At 39.6% G+C, this 23,694-nt stretch overlaps 1 protein-coding gene across 1 annotated transcript in view; it reads left to right on the forward strand.

The window, feature by feature from the left end:
• KMO (kynurenine 3-monooxygenase) overlaps positions 1-23,694 on the forward strand; it is a 63,837-nt gene that overhangs the window by 2,138 nt on the left and 38,005 nt on the right. The window contains 3 exon segments of the mRNA XM_043485382.1: positions 21,032-21,101; positions 21,393-21,490; positions 22,702-22,791. Of these exon segments, the coding sequence (XP_043341317.1) occupies positions 21,032-21,101; positions 21,393-21,490; positions 22,702-22,791 (258 nt within the window).

The following is a 23,694-nucleotide window of genomic DNA, read 5'->3' on the forward strand; positions in this document are numbered from 1 at the left end:
CCTTCACTATCACATGCTGTGTTGGCCAATGCATGTGACATATGTCCTCATTTCTTCATACTTTGTACCTGGCTTCAATCCAATCATTCCTATCAAAATTTTGCATAAAATGTGAATTCATGGAGTCAACAAAATCCTGTTGGGTGCCAGCTATGTGCCAACATTGTTTTAGGTATTAGGAATATAGTGATGAGCATTTAGGGAGGAGAAAGACGATGGAGAATAAAAGTAAGTTCAGTGAGGCCTAAGCACTACACAAAGAAATTCAAGTAGGGTAATGCTGTAGGGTCTTGAGGGTATCCATTTATAGAGTGTGGTCAGGGACAGCTTTTCTGAGGAGATAAATGACCTGAAAAATGAGAAGGAGGCCATCGTGTGAAGGGCTACAGAAAGAGCATTTGGGGTAGATGAAGGACTGTGGAGAAACAACGAGGAGATAAAGAGCTGGGCACTTTTCTTGGAGCAGACAGAAAGGCACAAAGAATGAGACTGGAAAGGAGTAAACACTGAGGCTAGGGAGAGTGAAAGAGCCAGAGGTCCTAGGATCTTAGCGTGCAAGGCAGACAGATTTTATCCTAGACACAATGGAAAGCCATTGGAAGATTTTAAGTAGGAAAGCAAGCCGTGATTTTAAGATTCCTTAGGCTGTTATATAGAGAAGAACTGGGAAAATTTCAAGACCAGGTAGACCTGTTCAGAGGCTGTTGTGTTTGTCTAAGACTTGGACTAGGGTGGCAGCAGTGACATCTCTTACAATGGCTCTTAGATATCCAAGTGACAGTGAATGTCACTCAGTCGTGTCCAACTCTTTGTGACCCCTGGATTCTCCAGGCCAGAATACTGAAGTGGGTAGCCTTTCCCTTCTCCAGGAGATCTTCCCAATCCAGGGATTGAAACCAGATCACCTGCATTGCAGGTGGATTTTTTTTTTTTTTTACCAGCTGAGCCATAAGAGAAGCCCAAGAATACTGGAGTGGGTAGTCTTTCCCTTCTCCAGGAGATCTTCCCCACCCAGGAATCAAACCGGGGTCTTCTGCATTGCAGGTGGATTCTTTGTCAACTGAGCTAGGGGAGACAACAAATATGTGATTGGATATATGATTTTGGAAGGCATAAAAATGTGGGTGTCATCCACAGGTTTCTCCCTGAATAACACTTGAACTCTTCATCATCGAACCACTTCATTATCTGGGCACACATACATGTGCTAGAAAATGGGAGACATGAACTAATACACATATATTAAGAAGCAACTAAAATTCCTCTGCAAAGGAATTCTATTCACCTTATTGCTCAGGTCCATACTTAGGAATCATGTCTGATTCTTTTTTTTCATTTTATGAAAATCCCCATTCCTCTTTCATTCTACCAATAAGCCTTGGTGGCTCTATAATGAAAATATATTTCAATTCTGGTCATTGCTACCATGCTAGTTAGGGCCATCATCATTCTTTATCCATACTCCTGCAGCCTCCTCCTAAATGATCTCCCAGCTTCTACTCTTATCCATAGGCAGTCACACAACAGCCGGAATCAACCTTTTAAATCATTAGTGTGATAATTACCATTCATTGCTTAAAACCTTCCACTACAAATAAAGTAAAATCTAAACGCCTTACCAAAGGCCCTATAGGAACTGAGTCTGTCTACCTGCCTGGCCTCATCTTTTCCATGTTTTTGTTTTTTATATTACCTATCAGCACCTGAAATCATATACTTTATTTGTTTGGGGTAAGTAGGTAAGCTATTTATTATGCATCTATTCCTACAAGGATATAGCCTCTCATGGCTGGAACCACACCTAATATTGCTTAATGGCATTATTTAGTATTTGACAGATAAATGAATGAAAGGAATGAAAAACTCTTCTTAATGATATGAAGGTAAAGGAAATTTCATAATTGGATGAAAGACTGAATATTGAGGAAATTAAAAAAAATATTGATTACATAGAGTGATTCAAGAAGGTTAAATTCAATACATAAAGGACAAAATTATTTTCTTGCCCATCTACTTTCTTGTGTGTGTGTGTCTGTATGTGTGTGTATGTTTCACCATTCCCCTTATCTTACTCCCCATGGACTGATCCTAGTCCCTTAGACTAGGATCTCTGATTATTAAAGGCTGATACACTAAAGGCTCTCTCTGGGCCCCAAGGGGGAAATTGCAACAGAGCCGAGAACCTTTACTCAGAAGTCCAAATAATATAGTGAACTGATTTTTTTCCCCAGTGATACCTTGCCTAGTGAAAGATTACTCTTAAGAATTTGTCTTTGCTTTAATGTAGTGGTCATCTGATTCTGTGATTAACCAATTGATTTCTGTTCTTTGAAGACATGTTAAGTCAAAGAGGTCAGAAAGAACCAATAGATCAATGAAGGAGTCTTTGAGAAACTAAACGTGAAAGAAATTGTAAACCATGGTCATAAACTGGTTAAAGTTTATCTATTAAAGAGTGAGAAAAGACGTTAAAACAGTTTTTCAAGAATGTTAATCTATTTACAAAAATCACTATACTTACTTAGTTATTTTACTTCCTGTGTGAAACACTGCTCCCAATCCCTTCCAGGATTACCTCCTGGAAGCTGGGAGTGGAACTTCTCCTGTGAATGCACACAGGACTTTGCTTGCCTTTATCACAGACTGCATTCTGTTAAAGTTATAGACGTAATAATTGCAAGGAGATAATTGTTTAGTCGCTGAATCATGTCTGACTCTTTTGTGACCCAATGGACTGCAGCCAGCCAAGCTCCTCCATCCATGGGATTTCCCAGGGAAGAATACTGGAGTGGGGTGCCACTTTCTTCTACAGGGGATCTTCCCAACCTAGGGATCGAAACCGTGTCTCTTGCATCTCCTACACCAGCAGGTGGATTCTTTACCACTGAGCCACCCAAATTTGTAGATATGCATAGTTTATTCCCCATAGAAGCTTTTATAACTTCATGAGTCTAAATATTTTCTTATCTTTGGGTCCTGCCCTCTTTTCTTTTATAATGGTTATCCCAGTGCCTTGTACTGTCAAACACACTAAAATATCTTGTGTGCATGAGTTTGCTTTCAGAACAAAGTGGAGGATCGTGCTCTTAGAAATTATGGGCAAGTAAAACAAAGACAAGGTTTTTCAGAGTGGAGTCATAATGAATGCAATACTGTGAAGGACTAATATTAAAAAAAAGAAGAAGGTTTAAAAAACAATCTCTACTTTTCAGGCTGAAAAGAGTTTTGTTGTTGTTTAGTCACTCAGTCGTGTCTTGCTCTTTGCAACCCCATGGACTATATAGCCCACTAGGCTCCTCTGTTCTTCAGATTCTCCAGGCAGAAATACTGGAGTGGGTTGCCATTTGGAAGGAGTTTTACAGTTTTCCAATTCTAACTTAACTCAACCTAAGGGTAAAAAACTGCCACATGAGTTTATGTTAGAGTGAGACTTGTTTTCTTCACTAAATGACAATCCAGAGAAGTAAAAAGAAAGGCCATTGCACATGTGTCCTGAAGATGTGTATGTATTCAGGTTCTTGGTATCTGGAAATGCTGCTGCTGAGGTGACTGTTTTCAATGTTTACAAATATGGTGGAAATGATCAGAGTTTTCAGTGACAGTTACAGCTACTGATCTCTCATTTTTTGACTGAAGTTTAGAGTTTCAGCTGTAAGGATTATTGAGAATAGCAGCCTTAGCTGTTGCCTGCTATTATAGTGTGTGTCCATTGTTCTAGCACACACTTTGAAGATGTATTTTAGGGCAATATTGAAGCATTTCTTTTGTCTCCTTAGCTGACAAGCAACTCCTTTTCCCCACTGTTTGACCCATCAAAATTCTCCATTAAGAGCTTATTTAAAGGGTAAAGTTCAAAACATCAGGTCAAGGAGACGTATTTTCCATGAATTACCATTGTTAATTATGCCCTGTCCCCCAGTACTCAAGTTGTTAGTGGTCTCTACTGGTGAAATTGGGGCTTCCCGAGTGGCTCAGTGGTAAAGAATCTGCTTGTCAACACAGGAGGCACAGAAGACGCAGGTTCAATCCCTGGGTTGGGAAGATTCCCTGAAGAAGGGAATGGCAACTCACTCCAGTATTCTTGCCGGGAAAATTCCATGGACAGAGGAGCCTGGCGATGAAACTGATGAAACTGCCTTTGAAACTGCTTGACCCTGATGCTATGAGAGGTTATATCTCACGTCTATAGATGTTAAATTCTGTCACAAATTTATAGGCTCAAAATGAACCTGATGCCAAACTGGCCCTAGACACTGTTTTCTGCCCTGTCTCCCTAGGGTCCTTCCGCCTCACAGCTCACTCTTCACTCAGTTCAGTTGGATGGAAGCAGCAAAAGACAGTGAGGAGAAGCACAGGAAAGGCTGCAATCTGCTGGAAGAGCAGGAAGTCTTACCCTTTCTGGGTCTTGGTTTCTTCATCATGGGCTAAGACTAGGTCCCCAAGTCTTTTAACTCTAGTTTTGCTGCTTCTTTTTCCTACTTCCTTCCTCACAGGTCACTAGCTTTGTTCTCAATCTAGTCTTTATAAACATAGAAATCAAATGTCACCCGGAATTTTCACTTTCTCTAAAATAAATATTCTAGACATGTATAAACCATCAAATGTTTCATAATTTTTGGTTGAGGTCTAGATATGGTTCTCTATATAGTTGATGCTGGGAAAGATTGAAGGCAAGAGAAGGGGATGATGGTTGGAGATGACATGGTTGGATGGCATCACCGACTCAATGGACATGAGTTTGAGCAAACTCTGGGAGCTGGCGATGGACAGGGAGGCCTGGTGTGCTGCAGTCCATGGAGTTGAAAAGAGTCGGACATGACTGAGCGACTGAACTGAACTGAACTGATAGTTGGTTCAAGTGTATACTTTTTACTTTATGCAAATATTGATGAGACAAAACATGCAAATAGCTTAAGAACTATTATTATTTTATTTCATTAATATTAAAATAAATAAAACTCTATTCACTTCACTCTTGTTTTCCACTGCTCAGGCACAAAAACCTATGTATGATAAACCTGTATTACCGCCCTGACTTCTAGCACCTTGAACAAACAGAAGTGAAGTCTGTTTCGTTGTGACCACGGATGTCATTTTGAATTTGCTCAGTAGCTAGAGACAAGTTTTCATCTCACTTTACTAGCTTTCCTCAATTTCTTTTGTAGTTTTTCTTATGTTCTAATTCCTCTCACCAAACAAGTTTCCTTTCAGCTATCTCACTCATGTATCTGTATTTCTCTAACAGTCATGACTAACATTTTGAGTATTTTTTGCTACCTGATGGATAAGGTACCTTATAAACCCTGTTCTCACCTACATAAAACAGAAGTCCTTGCTCAGAGCTGAGTTCATTTGCTTCCTAATGAACAGTATCTGAAATGGAACCAATAACTTTAGACAGATCAGTTTTGTTAACTGCCTACCAAGAAAGTGTTCTGCTTTCCTTTTTATTGGTTCCAAAATACTCTGTTTGTCCATCTGTCCATACACATCTCATTCAGCTATTCATCTATCTGTCAATTCAAAGAGAAAAGAACACTCCTCCACTGGTGATGATTATCTCAGTTGGCACTTTTTTCTTGAAGACAGTTTGAAAAAAATATATGCTGATAGTCTTAAAAATATGGAGGAATTGAAGAAAGCAACATCCTCCCTCTCTCTCTGAAAGTCAGCTTCAGCAATGCCTTGCTTTTAGCGGGAAGATTGTCCTTTAATCTGAGGGGAGTTAAAAGCTTTAGAATCTTTAATATAGCCTCTCAGATACACCAGATCTGGAGTATCTACAAAACCTGTAACAAAACCTTCTAAAAATCTTGCTCACTCTCAACCTCTTCCATGTACTTTGCAGTTATTCCAAAAACAAAGCCAAAGAAGATACAATTAACTCCTGCCACACTCCAAGCCATCAAAACCCTCTCCTCAACTCATTTCAGACTCTCTTTTACTCCTCTCTCATTACCTTGTTTATAATTAAACAATATAAATTCCTCCATTCCTCCTGATACTAAGGCCCAAGAACCAATGGGGCAGACAGAAAGAGGATATGGATCTCAGAAGTTTCTGGGAGTTTGGTCCCTGTCACTAAGACCTGTGCTTTGATGGACCATTTCATTATTGTGATTTTACCAAAAGACCTCAATAGGCACCATGCGATTGTTTATAACTCTAAAAATTTAAAATAACTTCAATGTACAAATATAAGGGCATTGCATACAACAAAATGTAAGGCAATTCTTAAGTATTATGATTTAAAATATCTTATGACCTGGAAATACATTCACAGTATACTATTCCTTTTTAAAAGATAATTATATAGTAAAATATATATCCTACTACCATTTTAAGAAGAAATATCATTTGCTTTATATACATAGGAAATGTTAATACTGGTTCTCCCTGATGATAAAGTTGTAGAAGATTACGTTTTCTTTCAAATACTTTCTAAATTTTTTACAAACTGTTGAGTCTTTTACTAAATATCAGGTTTGTACCAGAAATAGAAAGATGGAAAAAATACAAGCCATACACATATCATTAATCCCTGGGCATTCACAGCTTAGTGGGAAAGTCAGTCAGGAATGTAAATAAATAATTCAGCTAATTATGAAAGATATTAAAACACATATATACATCCATGGAATTAAAGAAGAAAAGACAAGTCTTTGGAGTTGGAGAGATACTGAGAGAAATTGTACAGAGGATATGATTCTTGAATGAAAGCTAAAGGAGGAAAAAACAGCCCAGGCAAAGGAAACATTAGATTTAAATGCACATAAGTATAAAAGTGCAAGGCATATTCAGGAAATACACGGTGACTTTGGTCTACCTCTTACAGATAATATATAAGAATAGTAAAAAAAATAAAAAATGAGCTTGAGAGGCTGGGATCAAATGTAAGAATCTTTTATGCCATGTTGAAAACTTGGGACTTTTTCTTAAAGACTTATGAGGAGCCAAAAAAGGATTTTAAGAAAGGAACTGCACCATTCAATTTCTGTTTTAGACAATAGCCAGATCTTCTGGAAGTATGACTTAAATAGGTAGACACTGGGTCGGGGGGGAAATATTATTAGAAAACTTGTAGTTGTTCAGGTGACAGGCAATGGGAGCCCCATATAGGAACAGTGGAAGGTATGGGAAGGAGATCTATTTTCAGAGATTCGAAAGGTGCAATAAATAGGACTTGTTACCTCATTAAATATATATTTGTATGTAGAGAGGGCATTAACTATTCTCTGAGTTATCCTGGTTGGGTGAAATAGTAGGTAAAGTTGCCATTCACTAAGAGAAAGAATTCAGAGGAGGAGAAGGGTCTGAAGATTGAGGAGGGGAATAAGTTGAATGTGAGGTATGTTGAGATGAAGATTCCTGTAAGACACCCAGGGAGAGAGGTTCAGTAGTCAGAGATGGTGTTCTGGAGGAGTATCTAGGCTAGAGAAAAAGTCATGGACAAACTTTCTTAAGAGCCCCAACTTGAAAGTGTGTGGGGCATTCATCTTATCATCAACAAAGGAAGGAAAATCACGTCTGTTGCTTGACTTTAGAGACCAAATTCAGATGATACAGGTAAGAGAGTTCAGAGTAAGATCTAAATAATAAAACATTTGACATAACATTCACAATTTTAGAGCCCTTGGATGGCTCAAATGGTAAGAACCTGCCTGCAATGCCGGAGACCCAGGTTCGATCCCTGGGTTGGGAAGATCCCCTGGAGAGGGGAATGGCAACCCACTCCAGTATTCTTGCCTGGAGAGTCCTATGAACAGAGGAGCCTGGTGGGCTACTGTCCATGGTTGCAAAGAGTCGGCCACGACTGAGAGACTAACACTTTCACTTTCTCAATTCTAGCAGATGTAATAGTTACAAAGTATGAAGACATTTTTATTTGCTTATTTCAGAGTAAGTGCAATTAACAATCTGGGTCTTCTCATTACATTGCTACATTCAAAGATCAAATTCTTCAAAGACCAAGCTATAGTTCAATGAGTAGGAGGTTAGTAACAGGTTTTACTAAAGTCTGTTTGGTGATAGACTCAGAAACAAACAATCTCCATGACTCTTAGGGAAAGTTTTATGTGCTTCAGTAGGTCAAAAATAGTTGACACATGTTTAGCATTACATTAGTTCCATGAGTTGGAGTAGGAAATGACAACCCACTCCAGTACTGTTGCCTGGAGAAGCCCATGGACAGATGAGCCTGTCGGGCTACAGTCCATGAGGTCGCCAAGAGCTGGGCAGGACTGAAGTAATGGAGCATCAGTTCCATGAGCAGGAGGTTATTAATAGGCTTTGCTAAAGTTTGTTTGGTGACAGACTCAGAAACAAGCAATCTCTGTGACTCTTAGGGAGAGTTTTATATGCTTCATGAGGTCAAAATTAGTTGGCTGATGTTTAACAATACATTACCAGATTGATTTCAAACATACTCTATTAAAAGACATAAAAAGTATGACATTTTAAAAATCATGATGACTCTTCCTGTTAAGGTCAGCATTTATATTGGATTCGCCCAAAAGTTTGTTTGGGTTTTCCTGATGTTATAGAAAACCTGAATGAATTTTGGGCCAACCCAATCAATTAAAAGTAAAGTTTTCTCATGATCATTGGATACTTGAACAATCCTCGCTGCCAAGGTCACCTGGGAATCAGCAAAAAGGTAGGAAATCCTACTGCAAAAAGCCACACTGGCTGAATGCCTGAGAAGCATAACTCCACATTTATATAAAAGAAATTTTCAAATTATCTTTTAAATTAGTAAGTTAGGCATCAGTATAATGGCCCACTTTATATTGAGGCGGGGTGGGGGGGGCGGTCCAAGCACATGACCCTTAAAGAAAGAAGTTAGAAGAGAGAAATGGAAGAGCAGTAAGTTGGGTAAATCCATGATTATGTAACCAAGGAATCTCCTCAGAGTCTGCTGAAGCACAGACAGGCTAAGCCAGTTGTTAATAAAACATTTGCTTTTCAGATTTTTTTAAATCAAAACTGTTTACTACTGTGAACTATTGCTGCTGCAAAACAAATATGGAGATTTTTCATAATAGTCTATGTCCAGGCTTTACTCTGTCTGGGCTTCCCTCATAGCTCAGTTGGTAAAGAATCTGCCTGCACTCAAGAGACCCTGGTTCGATTCCTGGGTTGGGAAAATTTGCTGCAAAAAGGATAGACTACCCTCTCCAGTATTCTTGGGCTTTCCTTGTGGCTCAACTGGTAAAGCATCCGCCCACAACGTGGGAGACCTGGGTTTGATCCCTGAGTTGGGAAGATCCCCTGGAGAAGGGAAAGACTACCCACTCCAGTATTCTGTCCTGGAAAATTCCATGGACTGTATAGTCCATGGGGTCGCAAAGAGTTGGGCAAGACTGAGTGACTTCACTTTCAGGCTTTGCTCTAAGAACTGGCATGAAAACTACTAATAGCTCCTAGGAGTCTAACCCTGTAGAGTTTCTTCTCTTGTCTTATCAGACTCCCTCCTTACTGATGCAGAGGAAGCAGCTGGGCCTTACCCAAGAGTATGTGGTGGGCTCAGCATGATATACACATACTTTCCTTTCCATTTATATCTTTGGGTCTTCCTAGCATTTTTGTCTGTGTAGCAACTAAAGAGTCCCTAGTGGCTCAGATGGTGAAGCATCTCCCCATGATACAGGAGACTCAGATTCAATCCCTGGGGCAGGAAGATCCCCTGGAGGAGGTCATGGCAACCCACTCCAGTACTTTTGCCTGGAGAGTCCCATGGACAGAGGAGCATGGTGGGCTACAGTCCAATTCCTGACTAAGAACATTTTACACAGAAGTGAGAAGGAGAAATAAAGTTAGAGTGAGTCTAAAAAGTACTTTATAAGCCATCTTACTAATCCTTTGAGCTGAATTTATATAATATCTACAAATAATTTTTCCTTTTAGTTTTATTCAAACCTTAGTAATACTTGGACACCTTATTATGACTGGTCTTAGAGAAAGCATTGTTGTTTATTCTTTTGTGTTTATTAATAATAAGAAATAGCAGCAGTACCTTTGAACTCACCATTCAGCTGGAATTGATGCATTGCCGTGACTTTTAACAGGGCTTCCGAGGTAAAGAACCACCTGCCAATGCAGAAGTCAAAGGAGATGAGGGTTTGATCCCCTGGGGAAGGCATGGCAACCCACTCCAGTATTCTTGCCTGGAGAATCCTATTGACAGAGGAGGTTGGTAGGCTACAGTACATAGGGTTGCAAAGAGTCGGACACAACTCAAGCAACTGAGCAGGCATTGACTTACAATAACCTTTGTGCTTCTCTGCCACCCATTACATTGCCCTAAATCTTGCTTCTCTTGCTTACATAAATATATGTAAATGTTTTATGATATATATATGATATACACTGATCACATATGTATATATCTATATACACACATGTAAATAACAAATATACTTCTAAAACTTATGTATATACACATACATGTGGTTTAGTTGTAGTTGTCTTTATGAGTATCAGGCAGTTTGAAGTCATCTGGGACTTTTTTTACTCATAGTGTTACTCATATAATCATTATACTATTTTATCATGTAAATATACTATAATTTATTTGTCCTTACCTCTGTTATGGCTATTTAGACTGTTTCCAGAATTTTATTTATTTTTAATTATGAAAACTGTGGCTCTGGATAGTCTGGCAAGTGTCTCCGGGAGTTTCTCTTGGGTATATGCCTTGAAGAGGAATTGCTGATTTGTCAGATATGTGAAAACTCAACTTGAAATCACTGCAAGCAATGCATAAGAGATCCTACTAACCCTCATCCTCTCTAGCACTTAATATTTTTATGAAACAAGATTATACTTAATCCTATTGTGTCCATATCATGTGATATTCCTTCTTTCCCTTCTGCCTCATAAGGAACTATTTATGCAGGCTTGATTGGCAAACATAGAGGAAGTGTTGGAGAGGTAGGGATCAACACTTGCCAACTTTAGAAAGATTTGAAGCGTATCTTCACCTGAGTCAGCTTTGTCTCCCCAGATCCTGGAATCAAATTTTGGTCAAAGAAAAGTAACATAACAAACCCATGAGAGTAGGTCATTGGCTTGGAAATGAACCCCTTCTGAGCCCAATCACTGACTCTTCTTAATATTTGTACATCATTTGTTATAACTCATTTATTCCATAATTAAAGGTGAATTCCCTGGAAATGAATGTTCTTGTTTCTGAATCTCAGTTTCTCCACTTTTCTATTATTCCCACTAAAGGCAAGTTGGTGTGCCTGACACACAGTGAGGCTAAATGAAGCAAAATGTCAGTGTGGAGCAGAGGAAGGTTTATTGTAGGGCCATGCAAGGAGACTGGTGGCTCATGTCAAAAAAAGACGTGAACTCCTGAAGAGTTTCACCAGAGCATTTTAAAAGGCCAGGTGAGGTGGAGAGGGTGGGTGGTGGTCTCAGGGTATGTGATCAGCTCATGTACAATTCTCCAGTTGGTTGATAGTGAAGGAAAGGGTGGTGTTGCAGGGGTTAACATTCAGTCCTCAGGCTCAAGGGGGTCTGGGGCTATGTGCTCATGATCATCAAGTAGCTAACATCTTCCATTTGGTGTGGAGTTTTCACATCTGCTAAAACAAGACTCAGGAAATGTGCATTGGATACTGTTATCTAGGTACTTCAGAGAGGAGCTAAAGCAAAAGATATGGGGGAATGGACTCCCCTGGGAAGGCCCCATATGGTCCTGCCCAGTTACATCATTTCACTGTATTAAGTTCACTGATCTTTTGCTGTTTAGATTGTGGTTTTCGTGTCCTACTGTCTTTCTTCCTGGACTGTTTTCCCAGTATATACAATAGAATATTACTCAGCCATAAAAAGGAATGACGTTGGGCCATTTGTAGAGATGTAGATGGGACTAGAGTCTGTCATACACAGTGAAGTAAGTCAGGAAGAGAAAAACAAACATTGTATAATAACACACACATGTGGAGCCTCTAAAAATGGTACAGATGAACCTATTCGAAGGGCAGGAATAGAGACGCAGACATAAAGAATGGATGTGTGCAGACAGGGAGGGGGGTGGGCTGGGATGAGTAGGAGGTTGAAATTGACATATATACCCTGTCATGTGTGAAATAGACAGCTGGTGGGAACCTGCTTACAGCACAGGGAGCTCAGCCCAGGGCTCTCTGCTGACCTAGTGGAAGGGATGAGGGGTAGGAGGAAGGTTTAAGAGGGAGGGGATATATGTACACAGGTGGCTGGTTCACTTCCTTGTACAGCATAAACTAACACCACTTCATGAAGCAACTATACCCCCAGTAAATAAGAAAATAAGAAAAAACTAATTTCTAAATTACTTCCTCTACCCTCACTTCAACTTTCCTGACCCTCTTGGTCTCCTGATCAATATCCTCCTCCTGTCCTGATTTCCATAAGCATGAAAGAAGCAGTTATGATCACAGACTGTGTGTGTGTGTTAGTTATTCAGTCATGTACGACTCTTTGTGACCCCACAGACTGTAGCCTGCCAGGCTTCCCTGTCCATGGAATTCTCCAGGCAAGAACACTGGAGTGGATTGCCATTCCCTTCTCCAATGATCATAACACTGTGAAAGAAAGGGGAGTTTCACAAACCTTTCTTTTTTCTTCAGTGAGACTAGCTTTTAATCCCTTCTATTTTTTTTTCTAATGCAACAGAGCAATTTAGCCATTTGAAGAAACTTATTTTATTGTATGAACTTTACTGTTAGCTTACAGTTTTTCTTTCCTTGATACAACTTACTACTATTGCCCTTACTAGATATTACTTTCTTAAAATTAGAGTATAATTGCTTTACAATGCTTTGTTAGTTTCTGCTGTACAATGAAGTATATCAGCCACATATATACACATATTCCACGCAACCCCCCTCCTCCACTGCTTGGACCTCCCTCCCATCCCCCCACCTCATATACCTCTGGCCCCATTATCAACCTCCCCTACCAGAGTGATATGTTATTGTTATTATTTAATCACTAAGTCGTGTCCAATTCTTTTGTGACCCCCATGGGCTGTAATCCACCAGGCTCCTTGGTTCATGGGATTTCCCAGGCAAGAATACTGGAGTGGGCTGCCATTTCCTGCTCCAGGGGATCTTCCCAACCCAGGGATTAAACCCGCATCTCCTGCATTGTCGGGTGGGTTCTTTACCAGCGCACCACCTGGGAAGCTCTTGTGTACTACTACTGTACTAATAGGTCCCCTACACACTGCCCAGGTGCAAAGCCCTCTCCTTATTCCCACATCCACCGGCGGCTGCTGTGAACCCGCCAGCCTCACATCTCAGAGCTTCTCTAGTTTTGTATTCACCCTCATCCAGGTCTGTGAATCAGTCCTATCTCCCTGCTGGCTTCTTTGCTACTGTTCCTTCTAAAATCTTGTACGGAGTCCACTGGATCTGTTTTTTGGTATGCAAAACTTCCAGTGTTTTCTCTTTACTTACTGCATCGCCCCTCAGACCCCTGACCTTAGTGTAAACCTGAGGACAGCAATGGTCTTACAGCCTTCTCCCACAGCACAAGCATCTCAGGACTGGGAGTTGCCATGGTATCCTTACTCTACACTGCAACTTCCAGCCTGCAACTTCTGTCTCCATTTTTCTCTGTAAACCCTTTGAGGCTACTTACCCTACTTTATCACCTCTGTCCCCTCACTATTGTCATCAATCAACCTCTAGGCCATTTCCACCCAATACTGAAGACTTCACACCTAATCTTTTTTCTATATCCCAGCCCTGCCATTGCCTTGAGTGACTATCAAAGTTTGCATTATTGTCCTAGCCAATCCCCTAGCCTCTCAGTTCCTTGGATTCTGTGCTTTCAACCCCTTCCACCTCCACTGTACTTCAGCCTCCGAGCCACATGATGACATCCTGGACGTTGACATTGTCTTTCCACAGAGCTGCCTCATCTACAATAATAATGTTGGATATAGGGCTCTCTGTTCAAAACCTCCTGACTTCCTAACTCTCTCGTTCAGTTGCTTGTGCTACGTCTGTTCTTCACAGGGACCTCCTGCCCCCCTCGTTCATAAGCCTTTTCTGTTTTCCTTCCTTCCCATCCGGCTTAATTGCTATTGTCCATCAATCCAACTAATACTTCAACTCCTTGTTTTCTATTCCAACCACAAGGCTGAATCCCACTCTGCTTGATTCCAGTGGTTTTCTTCCTCTCCATAGATATACATAGCTGGCTTGATTTGGTTACAAATTTTACTTAAAAATGTAATCTCTACTATTCATTTATAAATTCAACACATATCAATCAGGTATTTATTATGTTGCAAACACAATGCTCTTGGCCAGGGATAAAATGATGAGCAAAAACAGTTTGCAGCTCAGTGGGGTAAATAGATATTGATTACAGGATTACCTTAAGGATGTAAGCTTTCAATTGTGATAAGCACTTTCTATTAGTTTCCTAGGGCTGCCATAACCAAGTACCACAAGCAGGTGATTTAACAAAAGATATTTATCATTTCACAGTTCTGGAAGCTAGAGGTCTAGAATCAGGATGTCAAAAGAGTTGGCTCCTTCTCAGGGCTATGAAAGAAAGATCTGTTCCAGGGCTTTCTCCTTGGCTTGTAGATGGCTGTCTTCTCCCTGTGTCTCTTTACATCATCTTCCCTCTGAGAGTGTCTCAGTGTCCAAATTTCCCCTTTTTTATAAATATGCCCATCATATTGGATTTAGGGGCACTCTAGTGACCTCATGTTACCTTAATTAATTCTGCAAAGACTTTGTCTCCAAATAAGGTCATACTTTGAGGTACTGGGATTAGGGCTTCAGCATATGAATTTCATGTTCATTCTTGTGCTCGGTTGCTCAGTCATATCTGATGCCTTTCGATGCTATGGATGGTAGCCTTCCCTTCTAGACTCCTCTGTCCATGGAATTTCTCAGGCAAGAATACTGGAGTGGGTTGTCATTCCTCCTCTAGGGGATCTTCCCAACCCAGGGATAGAACTCACATCTCCTCAGTCTCCTGCATTGCAGGTTTTTTTTTTTTTTTTTTTTTACCACTGAGCCACCAGGGAAGCCCTATATGAATTTGGGGAACCACAGTTCAACCCTTAATGCTTCTCAAAGGAAAAGTCTGTAGCGCTATGAGAACTCATAAGCAGGGGGTTTGAGGTCATTACAATAGCTAAAGGAGGCTTCCTTAAGGAAGTAAAGCTGAGTGGAAACTTGAGGATGAATAGGCATTTACTAGAAAGAGAAAAGAGAAGATTGTTCACCACTGAAATCTTTTGGTGCGGGAGAGCATGATGAGAACAAGCAGCTGAAAGAAAGCTGGCAAAGCTGAGGTGGGAAACTGACATGATCTCCATAATTTAAAAACATTACAGAGAAAATCTTAGACCTACAGTGATGTCGTGTTTCTCTGGGAGGACTATATTTGCTGCTATCAGATGCTTGTGGTTACCAGCAATCCCAGATGGACACAATCCAATCAGTGCTAGAGAAGATTCTTAGACCTACTTTGGTCCCTTTGATCATTGATTTATTTCCAGTTGACCTTACTTCTTAGATACTTATTGAGAGTCCTAACCCAAAGCCTGGGCATTTAGTAAACCCTCCTGAGCAGGATGTCGGGGTATGTGTCCTAAACTCCAGATTTTGTACTTGTAGCATCATGGGTCTATCAAAAATTCTGTTGAAATTCTTTGCCTCCTCTGCAATCAGTAGATAACCCTAGGTGTGGCTCCAAATGCCAAGTTCACTTGTTTGGGCTTTCTTTTTCTCTTAGCAGAAGAGTTCATTCAAATGACCTATTTCACCATTACACCAAATGACTGCTTGTAGAGAGTCAGTGGTCAAGAAGTCAGATAAATGCTAATAGAATAGAAGCAAATGACATTAATCAAGCAGAATGATTATGATAACTAGCAGCAGAATGGTGAAAATGAGAAGAGATGGATAGATTGAGAAAAATTACAGGGTAGAATTGGCAGAACTTAGAATGGATTGGATGTGGAGAATGAAGAAGTGCCACAGATGACTCTTAGATTTCTAGCTTGAGCAACAGAATGGATGAGATGCCATTCTCTGAGATATACCATCCATTCCATGTGAAGAGAACTGACATGATTTGGAGCAAGGATCACAAGTTTCAATTTGTATTTGTTGATTTGTCAAATGTGCTTTGAGACATTTAAAAAGCTACATCAGTTAAATATCTACATGTGGTTGTGTTGGTATTCAGTCACTAAGTCATGTCTGACTCTTTGTGACCCCATGGACTATAGCCTGCCAAGCTTCTCTGACCATGGGATTTCCCAGACAAGAATACTGGAGTGGTTTGCCATCTCCTTCTCTAGGGGATCTTCCTGACCCAAGGATTGAACCCACATCTCCCTGTTAGCAGGCAGAGTCTTTACCAATGAGCCATGTGGGAAGCCCTTAAACATTTATATGCATGAGCTCAAAAAAATAGATCTGAGTGGGAGATGTAAGTTTCTGCATCACCATGGATGTAGAAGATGGACCACTATGGATGCTTAAGAAATCCCAACACTTCGGTGGGCATGAAAACTGATACAGCCATTATGGAAAAAAGTATTGAGGTTCCTTAAAAAACTAGGAATAAATTTACCATATGACCCAGCAATCCCACTGCTGGGCACATACCCTGAGAAAACCACAATTCTAAAAGACATATGTACCCCAATGTTCATTGCAGCAATGTTTACGATAGCCAGGACATGAAAGCAACCTAGATGTCCATTGACAGATGTGGTACATATATACAATGGAATATTACTCAGCCATAAAAAGAAATGAATTTGAGTCAATTGTAGTGAGGTAGATGAAACTAGAGTCTCTTATACAGAGTGAAATGTCAGGAAGAGAAAAACAAGTACTGTATATTAACAAATATATATGGAATATAGAAAAATGGTATTGATGAACCTAGTAGAGAATGGACTGTGGACGCAGTGGAGGAAGGTGAGGGTGGGATGAATTGAGAAAGTAGCATTGATATATAAACACTATCATATATAAAATAGTTAGTGGGAAGTTGCTAAATAGCACAGGAAGCCCAGCCTGGTGCTATGTGGTGACATGGAGAGGTGGAATGGTGGGAGGGGAGGGAAGGGAGGGAGGGAAGGGATATATATACAAACATACATACATACATGTATTTATATATGTGTGTGTGTGTGTGTATATATATATATATATATACATAATTTGACTGATTCAAGTTGTTGTACAGCAGAAACTAACACAAAATTGTAAAATAATTTTCCACCAATTAAAAAAAAAAAGAAACCCCAACATTTGATTGTCCTACTTTGCATGGGTAAAAGAGAAAAAGAGGAAATGGCTAGAGATGCATAAAAAAACAACAGAAAATGAAGGAAGTTTAGTGTTTCAAGAAGAAAGGTTAGTTAGCAGTATTGAACGCTGCTGAAAGTTTGTGATAATTAAATGTGGATGGGTGTTATTAAATTCAAGTTGCTCAGTAGTGATAAATTAAACAAATCACTGCAATCTGTATAAAGCTATTTAGGAGAGCAACACACTAAAGCTTCAAGAAGACAATAAACAAAAATGTCTTCATAATCTCAAAGTAGGGAAAGATTTCTTAAGCAGTATATCAAATGCATTAACAGTAGTATAAAAGATTGATAAATGTTACTACACAAAAATAAAGAGATTCTCATCATTAAAGACACTATAGAATGTAAAAAACAAGCCACACGAATGGAAGAAGTTATTTGCAACGTTTTAAAATGACAGACCCTGTATTTAGATCTCTGTATAACTTTAAAGATCAATAGAAAAACACAGACAACCCAATAGAATATGGGCCAGAAAGACACTTTACGGAAGAGAAGATCCAAATAGGGAATCAACACATGAAAAAATGTTCAATCGCTTTAGAAATAGGTCTATTTATTTATGTAAATTAAAACCACACTTCTCCTCATCTTACCCAACCAATACTACATTTGAGAGTTTGAGAACACGTTGCTGTTTAGTCACCAAGTCATGGTCAACTCTTTGGGGCCCCATTCCCTGTCCATCACCATCTCCCAGAGTTTGCCCAAGTTCATATCCATTGAATCAGTGATGCCATCCAACCATTTCGTCCTCTGTCATCCTGTTTTCCTTCTGCTTCAATCTCTCCTAGCATCAGGGTCTTTTCCAATGAGTCAGCTGTTTGAATCAGATGGCCAAAGTATTGGAGTGTCAGCTTCAGCATCTACATCAGTCCTTCCAATGAAAATGCAGGGTTGATTTCCTTTAGGATTGACTGGTTTCATCTCCTTGCAGTCCAAGGGTATCTCAAAAGTCTCCAGCACCACAGTTCAAAAACATCAGTTCTTTGGCACTCTGCCTTCTTTATTGTCCAGCTCTCACATCCGTATATGACTATTGGAAAGACCATAGCCTTGACTATATGGACCTTTGTCAGCAAAGTGATGTCTTTGTTTTTTAACATACTGTCTAGGTTTCTCATAGCTTTTCCCGCCAAGAAGCAATCATCTTCTAATTTCATGGCTGCAGTCACCATCCACAGTGATTGTAGAGCCGAAGAAGAGGAAATCTGTCACTTCTTCCACATTTTCCCCTTCTATTTGCCACGAAGTGATGGGACCAGATGCCATGATCTTAGTTTTTTTAAAAAACATTGAGTTTTAAGCCAGCTTTTTTACTCTCTTCCTTCACCTTCATCAATAGGCTCTTTAGTTCCTCTTTGCTTTCTGGCATTAGAGTGGTATCATCTGCATATCTGAGGTTATTGATATTTCTCCTGGCAAACTTCATTACAGGTTGTAACTCATCCAGGCTGACATTTCTCATGATGTGCTCTGCATATAAGTTAAATAAGCAGGGTGACAATAAGTAGCCTTGTCATACTCCATTTTCAATCCTGAATCAGACACTTGTTCCATACAGAGTTCTAACTGTTGCTTCTTGACCCTCGTCCTGGTTTCTCAGGAGACAGGTAAGATAGGTAAGGTAGTTCCATCTCTCTAATATTTTACCACAGTTTTTTATTATCCACACAGTCAAAAGGCTTTAGTGTAGCCAGTGAAACAGAGGTAGATATTTTTCTGAAATTCCCTTGCTTTCTCTATGATCCAGTGAATGTTGGCAATTTGATCTATGGTTCCTCTGCCTTTTCTAAACCCAGCATGAACATCTGGCAAATATAAGCTCTCAGAGGCTGCTGGTGGGAAAACACATTAGTACAAAATTTTGAAAAACAGTTTGGCATAATAAAGTTGAAGATACATAAACCTTTGACCAGAGATTCCACTTCTGTGAATAAAACTCTAAAGAAAAATCATGCACACGTGTACCAGGATACATGTATGGAAGTGTTCTTTGCAGCTTGTTAATATTCTCAGGCCATCTTTTCACAATATTCACACACATCAAACCCTTATTCTATATATCTCTAAACTTGTATAATCTATATACCAATTATATCTGAACAAAACTGGAAAAATAATATTGTCAGGCCAGAAACAACTCTAATGTCCTTCAACAGGAAAATGGTTAAATCAGTTCAGTTGAGTTCAGTCGCTCAGTCATGTCCAACTCTTTTCGATCCCATGGACTGTAGCACGCCAGACTTCCCTGTCCATCACCAACTCCAGAGCTTGCTCAAACTCATGTCCTTTGAGTCGGTGATGACATCCAACCACCTCATCCTCTGTCATCCCCTTCTCCTCCTGCCCTCAATCTTAACCAGCATCAGGGCCTGTCCCAATGAGTCAGTTCTTTGCATCAGGTGGCCAAAGTATTGGAGTTTCAGCTTCAGCATCAGTTCTTCCAATAATTATTCAGGACTTATTTCCTTTAGGATGGACTGGTTGGATCTTCTTGCAGTTCAAGGGACTCTCAAGAGTCTTCTCCAGCACCACAGTTCAAAAGCATCAATTCTTTGGCACTCAGCTTTCTTTATAGTCCAACTCTCACATCCATACATGACTAGTAGAAAAACCATAGCTTTGACTAGACAGACCTTTGTTGGCAAAGTAATGTCTCTGCGGTCTAGGTTAGTCATAGCTTTTCTTCCAAGGATCAAACGTCTTTTAATTTCATGGCTGCAGTAACCATCTGCAGTAGTCTGTGAGATTTCATACAATGAAGAATCAAACAGAAAAAAATAAGAATCAACCAATAATGAAATGGATGGCCTGGAGTTTATGTGGGATCATACGGATGATCTCACCAGCATATGAGTGAGTTAAAGAAGCAGATGCAAAAAAAATACATAAGTATCAAAAGCATGCAAATTAAATTTTGTTGCCTAGGGATGTATACCTAAGTGGAAAAACTATAAAGAAGCCAAGTTTGGTTATCACAGAAGTCAGAATGTTTACCTTTAGGAGAAAGTTTGAGGATTGTAACTAGGGGGAAGTTGGGGGAGCTATAGGAGATTGGCAATGTTCTACCTTTTTTGATCAGAGTCAATAAATGGGTGTTTGTTTTTTCTAATTATTCTGTAAACCATACTCATGGTTTGTGATCATTCTGTATGAAAGCTATATCTCATGATACGAAAGTTAAAAAAGAAGAAAAAAAAAAAAAGAAGAAAAAACCTAAAACTTCCTTGAAAACTATACAGTTTAAACTTCAGTTAATCCTATTATTCTTGCAAATGGCATTTTCCACTAGTGACTGGGTTAATCAATGTGATGACTAAGGCTATGGCCACACATTATGTTACACTTCAGTTCACTTCAGTCACTCAGTCATGTCCGACTCTTTGTGACCCCATGAACTGCAGCACGCCAGGCCTCCCTGTCCATCACCAACTCCCGGAGTTTACCCAAACTCATGTCCATTGAGTCAGTGATGCCATCCAACCATCTCATCCTCTGTCATCCCCTTCTCCTCCTGCCTTCAATCTTTCCCAGCATGAGGGTCTTTTCAACTGAGTCAGCTCTTTGCATCAGGTGGCCAAAGTATTGGAGTTTCAGCTTCAACACTTAGTCAGCAAAAATTCTCTATATTTGTGAAATCAGATAAAAATATGAAAAAATTTTGCTTTGATTTCCTAGGTTGGATCATTAAATGCATGCTTCCTTGCCAAGAGGAATTTCCAAGTTAATGTATATGAAGCTAGAGAAGGTGAGACAATGCTGAACAATGTGAGATGTGGTTCTGATTCTTTGACTTCTTACTCCTTTAGAGTTTAAAAAGAAAAAAAAAATTTTAAGGTAAACCGTTAGACTTCATTAAAACCCACAACAATCTAAATTTAATTTAATGCAAATTCATTACTATCCATATTTTCTTTAAAAGAGTTAACAAAATCTTTTAATTTGGTCCAGATGGCACCCATTTTTCAGGTATATGTGCTCACCCTATCTTAGGATATAAGAATTGTGTGTAACATGAGGTCTACTTCCAATGTCTTAGATATCCGAGTGACTAAATCTGCACGTGGAAGAAGCATTAATTTGGCCCTTTCTTGTAGAGGACGACAAGCCTTGAAAGCCATTGGCCTGGAAGATCAGGTACCTTGTGAATGCATTTTCCTTACAGAAGATAATACCTGTTGTTTTTCAACAATTGCACGGTCTTGATTTCTCTAAGTTCAAAGCAGCACTCAATGCCACAAAAATCGCTGCATGAGAACTGTTTTACAGAGGTTTTCAAACTTCTAAATTCACAACAGGGCGGACATTTCACACTTGAGGCACCTGACTGGGGAGGGGGCAGAGCACGTGTGGGGCAGGTGGAAGTTGTACCAGGTGGAGACCTGATTATCACTTCTGACACTGGGCCATCAACAAGATGGTTAATCTTTGCCTTTTATTTGTGTGTGACCTGGGATGGCATCTGGAGTGAGAGGAGGCAGGCAACATCCATTCTTTTGACTACATAGGTCCATAATCTCTTATCACAATTCTGTACTCCATAAAGCTCTGGGACTAGGAAGCTTTTTCATCACCCATTCAGCAGCAAACGACCTGATGCAGACTTTATATAGCCTCTAAAAGAAATCGCTTTTTAGTGTGAATATGTTTTGCTAAAGAAATATTATGTTATGGGGTGGTGTCCTAGACTAGTCTGTGTGTCATGAACTATCCACATATGCACTCATGACCTGTCTAAACTCTGAAAAGTTCTGAATTCTGAAACCAACGAACTTTCAGTGTTTGGATAAAGATTGTGGGCCTGTTACAGATTTTCCTCATATAGACTCAAGATTGTCAAACTTCTCACTATCATGTATCTTGGAAATGTAAAGAGAAATAGTATATTTTTATTGACAGTATTTTTGTGAGAGTGTGTCTTTGAAATGATAAGTTTACATAAATGTTATTTGCATTTCCACATTTTTCTTAGGCATGAGTAGGAAAACACTTTGCACTGCATTTCAGGAATCCTGTGATTTACTCCTCATGCTTTATTCTTTTGTAATCATAAAAAAGAACTTAATCTCTGACAATGAACTATTTCCTCACTTGTAATATTTGTTTTAGGGCCAGATAAACTTTTAAGTCTATTTTAGAATCTAAAGTTAAAAAAGACCCTAAAAACTAAACTTTGTAGAAGCATACTTTTTATTAAATTTCTATCATACTGTGTTCCCATGGTCTTTTACATTATTTTTTTATTTTTGGAAAATTTTTGAATAATCACATTTTAGAGTCAATATCTATTTTATTGGCATGATGCTACGTTATGGAAATTGAAATAGACATCTCTGATTTTATTTCAGGTTGTATCCCGTGGTATCCCCATGAGAGCAAGAATGATTCACTCTCTTTCAGGAAAAAAGTCTGCTATTCCCTATGGGACAAAGTCACAAGTAGGTTTACCTGGTGATACTTTTTTTGTAAAATGGGAATAGCTGAGTCTAATATCTTGAACCAGCTACTTGCTTGTTGACCTTGCCTTTCTTCTCTAGCCCTGTTTTGACATTGTTTGCTTGTTTAGAATTCAAAAATACATACTGGTTAATTTATAGGAGATGCTTAGAAATGGCCCAGTCCCTAATAAGCATTCAATGGACTTTCCCCATGGTTCAGCTGTAAAGAATCCACCTGCAGTGTAGGAGTCTCAGGAGATGCAGGTTCAATCCCTAAGTCAGGAAGATCTCAGTTCAGTTCAGTTGCTCAGTTGTGTCCGACTCTTTGTGACCCCATGAACTGCCGCATGCCAGGTCTCCCTGTCCATCACCAACTCCCAGAGTTTCCTCAAACTCATGTCCATTGAGTCAGTGATGCCATCCAACCATCTCATCCTCTGTCGTCCCCTTCTCCTCCTGCCCTCAATCTTTCCCAGCATCAGGCTCTTTTCAACTGAGTCAGCTCTTCATATCAGGTGGCCAAAGTATTGGAGTTTCAGCTTCAACATCAGTCCTTCCAATGAATACCCAGAACTGATCTCCTTTAGGATGGACTGGTTGGCTCTCCTTGCAGTCCAAGGGACTCTCAAGAGTCTTCCCCAACACCACAATTTCAAAACATCAATTCTTCGGCGCTCAGATTTCTTTATAGTCCAACTCTCACATCCATACACGACCACTGGAAAAACCATAGCCTTGACCAGACGGACCTTTGCTAGCAAAGTAATGTCTCTGCTTTTCAATATGCTATCTATGTTGGTCATAACTTTCCTTCCAAGGAGTAAGCATCTTTTAATTTCATGGCTGCAGTCACCAACTACAGTGATTTTAGAGCCCCCCAAAATAAAGTTACCTACTGTTTCC

Source organism: Cervus canadensis, chromosome 13, assembly GCF_019320065.1.
Source record: "Cervus canadensis isolate Bull #8, Minnesota chromosome 13, ASM1932006v1, whole genome shotgun sequence".
Taxonomy (NCBI): Eukaryota; Metazoa; Chordata; class Mammalia; order Artiodactyla; family Cervidae; genus Cervus; species Cervus canadensis.